The 10,002-nt window shown below is 32.4% G+C and overlaps 1 protein-coding gene across 1 annotated transcript; it reads right to left on the reverse strand.

Moving 5' to 3' along the window:
* Positions 1-1,061: 1,061 nt before the first annotated feature.
* On the reverse strand, positions 1,062-8,479 carry LOC112004651 (MADS-box protein AGL42). Its single transcript, XM_024036886.2, has 6 exons — positions 8,347-8,479; positions 2,924-2,985; positions 2,730-2,829; positions 2,586-2,627; positions 2,446-2,487; positions 1,062-1,590 (listed from the first exon to the last, which is right to left on the reverse strand). Exons 1-6 carry the CDS (start codon positions 8,434-8,436, stop codon positions 1,474-1,476), a joined length of 453 nt encoding a protein of 150 aa, XP_023892654.2. The 5' UTR covers positions 8,437-8,479; the 3' UTR covers positions 1,062-1,473.
* Positions 8,480-10,002: the final 1,523 nt, after the last annotated feature.

The raw sequence follows: 10,002 nt of genomic DNA on the forward strand, positions 1-10,002 counted from the left end.
GACACATTATCTGAGTCTGAATCTCCCTCTATGTTTACTGTTATAGTCATAATCCGGAAGGGTTTGAGAATTGAGATTTTCATTGATATTTTCCATGCTTAGCCCCATGAGTACTAGCAGCCTTTTCAATGGAACATATATATATATAAAGGTAAAAGTAAAACACCAAAAAAAGGAAAAATGAATGTGAAAAAGAGCCAAACCTTTTCATGTGTGTTTGGCTCCAAATTAAAAAGCCAATTTATTTTACTATTCAGCTTATTATTATTACTATTCATAGACCTCACTACACTTTTTAGTACTATTTCTAGGTTTTACTATACTATTTCAACTAATTTTTACTTTTATTTACCGTACTTTTAGTAAAAAGTTTTCAATTTCAAAAAAATAAGTGAATCACAAACAAACCTTTCGTGAGTGTGTTCCACTTCAACAAGATTGAGGATCATCTTCTGTTTTTTGGGACTGAAAGATTAGTCAACACTCAAAAGAGCTACACACGCGTCATAGCATGCAATTTTGGGCCTACCAATCGACCAGGATCAGCCCAGCTGGATGCTGGTGCTCAAGCCCAGCTCTGATAGCAAATCACAAGTTCAAGCCCAGATCAAGTTATTTTAAGCAACAAGCTTCATGGCCTATTTAGGCTTGGCCCATTTTCACCAATGAAGTCATTTAATTTTTCTCTTTTATTCCTTTTTATTTTTTTTTTTGGTTGTTCTTTCTTGCCTATTTGTATGGCTAAAAATCATAAATTGGACTGGATTCAGATCAAAATGGTTTTTGCTTCTATATTAAAATGTAAAATCATTACAATGTCAAGTGAACATTGCAACCAATAATTTCAAAATCTTAGATGAACTCAAGAGAAGTTGGTTGAACAAATGTCCTGTGAAGTGTGGACAATATCAATTAAAAAGTGAAAAATGAACAAGCTGAACTCAGCGTTGAAGAACATGTACACAATATACAACAGTCACAACACTCAAACCTTACCTTCAAAATTTTAGGGTCGATTATGGATTCTCAACAAACAATTTTCACTATTCTTTTCCACCACATGTACACAATATATACCTTTATAGAACAATACACGCTTATTCTCAAGCAATTACAATATTATTGGCATGACTGAGTTAAGGTTGGTGATAAACCCGAATTACACTTCAATGTTTGCTTACATTATGATACATTATTTTATTTTTTTGAACTAGAAAGATATTTATAAAGGTATGTATCATAATGTATATTATGATACATACAACTAGCTGGCAATATATAAATAATCATAGAAGGAAACTATTGTTTGACCTTAATTAATCTGCAGGGAACATATATAATACAATCATTCTGTATTATTTCTTCTTATTTTGCCTGGCTATGCCTATAAAATAATCCAGGAGCCGGAATTATTAAAGGTTGAGAAGTTACCTTTGGGTTTCTCATATGAACATGAAAAGCCAACAAACACTGTTATGAGCAGCGCATTTCTGGCAATCCAATGAACAATTCAGTTTCCACATCTATTACTGAACTGACCTGGCTATTTTGGCTGCCACGGGTTACAACCTCTTTCTCTGGTGCTGACATCTGCCATGAATTTGTACCAAACTAATGTTATAGTTTAGGCAATATATATATATATATATATATCAAAAGGATGCAATAGGACTAGCTAATAAGAGCATTTCACAATAAGTATGCCTGTCTTAAATAATTAGAGGAACTCCTATAATATCCAACTTTTTTATAATATTATCAAGAGTGTTGCAGTTTAGTAACATTGAAAGAACTGGGTTTGAACCCCACCCCCCCCCCCCCCCCCCTCTTCTTGTAAGAAAAACAAATTTATTTTAATATTGATCAACTTATCAAGTCTTTCATGTTTAATCCCTCCAGTCACTTTTTAACAAGTAATGAGGAACCTTATTAGAATTAAGCCCTCCAATTACTATCAATAGTACAGAAACCAAATTATCACAGCTCAACCCAAAAATTTCCATTTGATATAAGTTAAAAAAGGTGAAGTGCATGGGTAATTTTCCTTTCAACTTTTACCAACTTCTCCAACCACATCATGATTTTACTATAGCAGCAGGTCAATCTGAGGTACAATTAAACTAGCACTCCAAATCAAATCGGAACCAATAACAAGTTGGACAAAAATTTGGAAAAGGTAACACTGAAAAAGTACAAACAAGTGACCATTTTTTACTAGCTATTAATGAAATTTAAGAACTTTTAATTATGGTCAGGGCAAGCATTAAGTTTTTTTTTTTTTTTTTTTTTTCCCCTTAAATAATAATAATTGTAGTATTCCCAGATTGGAAGCTAACTAAATCATGCAATCCTCATAAAATTAAGTCACAAGTCAACTAACATCATATATCTCAAACTAGGTGCTGGTAAGAGTAGAAGACAACAAGAGATATTAAAAGGATTCACCTGATGGCATAACCTTTCATTCTCTTCTTTCAAAAGTCTCTCCTGAATTTGAAGAGAAGGTATTAAAAATTAATTAAGCATATATATTAGGTACAAAAGTACATAAAGAGCATACATCTTTAGTCTCCAACGAAACATACCTTTGCTTTCAGATGCTCTATTTGCTCCATAAATAACTCAGCCTGTAATTTAAGCCATTCCCATATGTTAGCTTTAAAATCATTGTCATACTGAGAGTGGAGAGAAATGGAAGAAAGCCATGTTCAGTTCAGGTTTTAATGTACCTTTCTTGCCCGGATGCTGCGTAAGCTTCTCTCCAGCTGGCTATCGATCTCTTGGAGTTCGTCAAGAGTACATGAACTTAAGCCATATCCCAAAAGCTTCCTGTGATAAGCAAATTTTAAAGTCTAAAGATACAAGTTTATAGTGAGGTTAACAGTAAATAAACAAATGCAGAGCGTCAAAGCAAGTGACTAACCGTTGAGAAATTTGAATAAGCTCAATCTTCTCTGACATGATTTCACTTTCACCCTTCAATTGCTGCATTTAGAATTAATTATCATTACAAATGGAGCAAGCAAGGAATTTTATTCATCTTTGTATACACTACAAGCTTTGAGTTAAAATTACACATCATAACTCGAGTCTCCAATTTGTAAGATGATAGCATAAAAGCGTGCTGAATCAGTATCACAATACTATACACCAAGAAATAACTAATGACCAGTACTACGCCATTCATTTTTATGAGAAAATCTATAAATATTGATGGTAATAGGCTTCATAGCTCAAGTTTCGAGAGATACCTAAAAATGACAACATCAAGTACTAAACAGTAATCACCATCTACCATGGCCTATCCTAAAAATTGATGACCTATTACATACATATTACATAAAATGACAGCATTATTATTAACATTTTGATAGGTATACAGTGGCAGCATTATTGTTATTCGATATCCTTCCATTCTATTTTTTAGTAGCTAATAATAATAATAATCAAGTCTTTGCATGCTTCCTCTAAATGTTCAATGGCAGAGAAAGACTAATAAATTGAAGATTAAGAAGCTTAGAAATCATTTTGTCCGAACTTCAACCCACCCTTCCATATGACAAGGTATGTGGTTATGCCAAAAAATACAAAAATGATAATAAACCAATAAACATATAAATTTCAACAGCAACAACTCATTTTAAGCAAAGCAGCAATGCTAGCATGCTTCCTCTGAATGTTCAATGGCAGAGAAAAATTAATTGAAGGTGAAGAAGCTTAGAAATCATTTTGTCCAAACTTCAAGCCTAAAGATTAACTAACTCACCATTCCATATGACAACTTATATGGTTATGCAAGAAAAAGAAAAGAGATAATAAATGAATAAATATATAAAGTTCAACAGCAACAAGTCTGATTATCATTTTAAGTAAATCGGCAGAATTTTCTTAATTTTGGGTATGACATTATAGAGCGTCTGAACTTCACCAATCAATGCAATAAAATCACTCTGAATATAAATTTGATGAAAATTGTAAGTATAATTACGCATATGAAACATATATTATAAATTACAGACTAACATGGATGCAAGATATATATACAATATAATATGGACACAAAAATACATCAATTCTTGAAAATTTAGGATATGATATGATAGATAAATTTTGATTAAATGTAATATAAAAAGTGTTAAAAAGCTTTAAATTTGTTCAAATAATAAAACTAACTAAGAAAGCTATAAACTTTGATTAAATGTTATATAAAAAAGTGCTAAAAAGCTTAAAATTTGTTCAAATAATAAAACTAACTAAGAAAGCTATTAGTTTCGTCAAGAGAAAGTGAGGGAGGGAGGAGAAAAAAAATGAGGTATCAGGTCATCTGCATTGGATATGTGATTGACATGGATTTGAACCTGCAACCTGCAATTTCTGGGCAGACATGCATGTCTTGTGTGGCAACCATTGGGCCACAAGCTTTGTCTTGGTTAGATATGGAAAATTATTATATATAAACACAATTTATGAATTAGGTTTATTAAAAAATTAAATGACATATTATGGTTCGATCTCGGTTGAACTCCAGTCTGACCTCAAAAATCTTAAATCTTTCTTTTTTTTTTTTTTGATTCTTTGAACAGTTCGAGTTTCAAAATCATGGTTTCAACCTTCAAGTAGTTGGACTTCTTAGATATATTCCATTTCACTTAATTTTTTCTTAATATGTTTTATGTTCCTTGTAAAGCATTTGGTTATAAACTTTAGAGTTTGGAAATGAAACCTGCATTTGATGCCTACTTTAATTTCATCCATTCTCCTCCTTTCTCCCTATTCCACACTGCTACTGTTCACCACTCCCATGAACTAGCCTTCTATTGCCACTTCGAAACCTTAAAACAAACTCCTTTTCCACCTTTTCAAACCTAAAATTTGCTAAATTTTGCTAACTTTTAGACAGCAATTACCAATAAGGTGCCAACCTTAAATCCTATTTTTAGTGCTGTTTTTAATTTCCACCTGCTTGTTCTTTTAAGGTTCAGTGGATCAGTTTGCTATAGAACTTTTAAGTCTATTAGATCATAGGAATACACATGTGAGTAAAATCCCACATTGTATAATAATAAAAAGAATGAGCAGTTAATATATCATAGTTGAACTCATACCTATTGGGACTTAGGCCTTTTGTATTAAGTATGTCTCTATATTAACTTCTCAAAGAGTCTCCTGAATTTGCTTATCTACAACAAATGGTATCAAAGCATAGGTGGTGTGCAGCAAAGGTGACAAGGTGTTTAGGGTCCAACCCCATCAGGGACAAAGCAAGCCTAAAGGGCCCACACAAAAAGATCTTGAATAAAAGCCCAACAAAGGAGTGTCGACAATATTGCTAGATCATGATGAAGCGCGCGGTTCCAATGGACAAGAATGTATGGGCCGATTCTCATGGATGATGGAAAAAGCTCATAAGCAAGGAAGGAGGTAGTAGGACTTGCTCAAAGCTCACAACGAGGTAGAGACTCACACTTGAGGCGGAGATTGTTGGGTTCAAATTTGTGAGTGGAGTCCTACATTGAATAATGATGAGAAGAATGAGTGATTAATATAATATAATTGAGCTCATACCCATTGAGTTTAGGCCTTTCAAGTTAAGTGTATCTCTATATGTTATATTTACTACTTAAGGTGTACTCCCTAAGGTATTTTATCTCCCTAACATCATTGATTGGTGTACAATCCTAATGCATTTCCTTAACAATCCCAAATCACAAAAGGCAAAAGTTTGTAAAACAAGCAACTCAACTTTACTGCAACTTTAGGTTAACTACTATACATACTTTAGATTGGATTAATTGTAATAAAACAATTCCTAATAGCAAAAGATATGAAAGTAAAGATGTGTAACATCTTAGGGATTTCTATTAGTGACTTAAGTCATCTGGATCACATTACTTTTGCATCTACTTTGTCTCTATTAAACCTAATAACAATTCTTATATAGTGTCAAAGTTAAATTTTGAGATTCGTTTTTCAGTTGTCTTCCTCTAGAAATGCCACTCCATTGCCTTTTCATTGTTAATCTAGACCTTTAGAACATCTATTTGAGTCACCAACCATACCACTCGATAAATCTAAAATTGATCTACAAAACGTCGAAGAAATCACCCAAAAACACTCTTGCACTCGTCTTCATGCATCCCCCCAACTTAAGTTATCTGTACCATTATCGGCTTATCACCGACATCTCCCCCATGTATGCCATCCTTGAGCTACCGTTCCTTTGTCAATGTTCACTAGGCTGCCAATGCAACCACAATCTAAACTTAATAGCCATATTTTGGTATCCATCCATCACCAATAGCCTTTGTTCAATACTGCTAACAGCTATCCCACGCGTTCTACTTAACATCAAGCCCAATACATTTTAGATTAAAATTGGTTCTGCATGGTCACACTTTCCTCCTTGTTTCAAACTAGAGTTATCTTCAAACTTCCACCTTGAGTTTGAGGGAGTGTTAGAGATATTAAAGCCCAAGAGACCCAAACGTATTGTAGGTACATGTACTTATAGAGTAAAGCAACTTAACTCTACTACAACCTTAGGGTTAGCTACTTATACTCTGTATTAGGTCTATTGTAATATAATAGTTTCAATATTAAAGATGTAGCTTCTTAGAACTTCTTGTTTTGAATGTAAGCCATCATGTTATTTATACTCTCTCTCTCTCAATAACAATTTTAACAATTATTATTAAACACAATCACCCATTAAGTGAATATCAGTAGATCTCCAAAATTTGGCTACCTCCCCAACCCACATATATCACATAAACAAGAATGTGATCATATAAAATGAAAGTAAAATTTTTCTTCAATCGTGTAAACTTTTCCTAGAATATATAACAAATACATATTTCTTGTCCTCCTTAATTACTCAGTCATGAAAAACACATAAAAGAATAAAACACAAGAACCATAAGATATGCAAAATTTAATGTTGTGGAAATTACCAACCAATTAAAACCATCAATGTCATCCCAACAAATAATAAGAAAACATTAGTCCCAAAACATAGGATCGGCAACAGATCATCAATAGATAGTCAACATACTAATTGCCTGAAATTAAACAAACAATTGTTTCAACTCATTTGCCAGTAATAGACTTTTTAAGGGATAGAAAAAATAAATAATTGTTATATAATGGACGTTGTTAGATGCTTAACATCTTTTCAATACATAACCGAACTCTAGAATCTAAATTTGTAATTCAAAGCATGACTTCATATTCTTAAAGTAGAGCACCCTAGCACCCTCATGACTTTGGTTTATAGATTAAATAAATTACTTAAGTGACTAATAATACCTTACAATCCTAATGATTGGTGGTTACGCACAATTAATTACCGCAACCCACTGTTGTCTTACATTCAAATCCAAAACTGCATGTGAGATACATTGCCATTTTTGGAGTTGATTAAATTCTCACCACATTAAATCTACTATTACCGATATTTATTATAACCACACTAACAAATGCTTACAAACCTCGTAAGCCTGAACTAATATAAAATCCACAACATACTCATAGGTGCCCTCACACCAACACATGCACAGGACAAAGTTACCTCTCAACTCTCACACACACAAAAAGCTAACCATTTATTTATAGGGGTTATCACACATCTTTATTTATTTTCTTATTAATATGGGATTAGTACTCTTATTAAGAATTATTGCACTTTTTTATTGACCTGTCTAGATAGAGGTATTAAAATGAGAAGGATTTAGATTTAAATTTTTTGCTTAAATGACTTAAATTAAAATAGAGTATGAAATGACAAAAAAATTTCTGTTGACAAAATTTATAAATGGATGAGTTTTAATAATATGTATATTAAAAATGATTACATATAAGATATAAATTCAAATTCATAATATCATAGATATTTTTGTTTAAGTGAAACTACAAATCTAAATCATCATGTGTTATTAAATTTATACAAAATAATTTATGCTAACAGTCAGATTTCAAAATCCCTTAATTTAAATTGTCAAATCCAAACGCAGTTTATTATTCTTCCAATCAATATTGGATTCCAAAACCAACTGAAAAACTCAAAATTTTCCCCTCATGAGCTAGACTTAACATTCCTCATGTGGGATATAATATAACCCTCTCAACAAAAATATGATTAACAAGTTTAAGAAGCTATTTAAACATTTTACACAAACTACAAAAAATAAACCTTGTGAACACAAATTTCAGTTCCTCGTTATGTTGCTTGTTTATCGATACCAAAAATTAAGCATTTATCAAATCATTATTTAGTAAACATTAATTCCCACTTGTTTCCTTAATAATCTTAAAATGAATATTTTTTAAAATTTCAAGATAAAGGTCTACCTGCAAATTTTTTTCCCCTTCAGTGTTGCTGGTTTGCCCACCTTTTGCATATTTATGGTATCGCTCAATGGTCTTTTGCATGCTGAACATCCAAAAAATGTTACCATTACAAGTAACCTATTTGTTAAAAGTCAGAAAGAAAAAATATATCTGTAACACGAAGCATAGAAACTGTACTTGTGTGTCAATAGCGGATTAATACATGAATTTTCTGCTTTCAAGTTTTGGAACAATTTCATTTCAGAAAATTTCCTTGTACTGTATCACTGCAACAGCAGCTATTATTCCAAGTTAATTTACATTTTGGTACAATTGACGGTTAGAGGTACTTAAGCACCCCATGGAAATGAGAAGTGTCCGTCTAGTCATTTTCGAATGTGATTTGAATAATAGTACATATAGTGTAAGTAATGCCTCTAAAACTTCATAAAAGATTCTATTTTTTTTATTCAGCACATAATGACTTACTAATCAAATGGTAATAAAAGTAAAAACAAAATGGTGTAAATAAAATGGTTGTGTTAACATAAAATATGTTGGTATTCATTTTGGTACATTACAGTCATATATATATATATATGGGCACCCAAGGAGAATTCAAATTGATCTGTATTGAGTTCTATTAGTTATCTTATAATAATGTAGGAAACCCTCCTTAGTTTAAATGCCTTAAAGGAAATATGAATACACCACTTGTACACAAACCATTTGAGACAAATTCTCCATGATCATGGAAGATTTCAAATTAATTGATATTATTCTTTTGGCAGGGGGCTGGTGAGTATGGCCTTAATACATATACGCTACCTAGGAATGGTTAGCTTGTAATAACCAAAAATATTTGAGAGAGAACGAAAAGAAAAGCTGATCAACATGATACAACTAATACGACTCTAGCCATTTGATGTGGAAGGTACATCAAGCACTCCAATCACAATGTCTGTAATCATTGAAACTCACAATTGGCAGTGTCTATTGACGGTAACAGACAAGCAGATAATTGTATACATGAAATATACTAGCTGAACTAATATACCCCTCTAACAGGATTATGACTTCAATATACAAATCAACAGCATAGATTGCTTTGGAGGTTTGTTGAGGAGTCTTTCTTTTTCTTTTTCTTTTTTAAATGAATAGAAGTTGAAGTTAGAAGATGAGAAAGATATAATCCTTAGGCAACAAGTCTCATTTCACTTACATGGACGAATTCAGGGTCCAATTATCCTATTCAACCACAGATGACATAAGCCAAATTATATGCAATCTATAAACAAGGGCAACAAGCCCCCTAAAATCACATTTGGTTGACATGTCAACCATGCCCTTAGTTAGCATGTCAACTTGAAACACATAAACCAAGAGGTTGGCTCCATTCAACCAGGCATGGATATATAGTCCCTTAATTCTCCCAATTGGATTCTATAGCAATAAATACCCCCAACTATTGCCCTTCTTTCCAAGGCTATTAGAATTAATTATTGACTTAGTCTAAACACTGGTCAGTTCCACAAGAATTAGGAATTCTTTTCTTCGTGGCTAAAACCAAACAATGTTTTCACCTTACTAATTATCCAATTTAGAAATAAAGCTCGATGAATCACACGGCTCAATGTAAGCCCTTTACTCTAAGAAAAGGTTCCCTGAGCAATCAGG

This window comes from Quercus suber, unplaced genomic scaffold (assembly GCF_002906115.3).
Source record: "Quercus suber isolate HL8 unplaced genomic scaffold, Cork oak 2.0 scaffold_298, whole genome shotgun sequence".
Taxonomy (NCBI): Eukaryota; Viridiplantae; Streptophyta; class Magnoliopsida; order Fagales; family Fagaceae; genus Quercus; species Quercus suber.

Bases quoted from the DNA above. Each gene is read 5' to 3' on its own strand.
- LOC112004651 (XM_024036886.2), bottom strand. From the start codon at position 8,436: ATGTTCAGCATGCAAAAGACCATTGAGCGATACCATAAATATGCAAAA. The intron at 2,830-2,923 runs GTTAGTCACTTG...TGCTTATCACAG, and splicing joins CTTATTCAAATTTCTCAACG to GAAGCTTTTGGGATATGGCT. The intron at 2,488-2,585 runs GTATGTTTCGTT...CTTCAAATTCAG, and splicing joins TAGAGCATCTGAAAGCAAAG to GAGAGACTTTTGAAAGAAGA.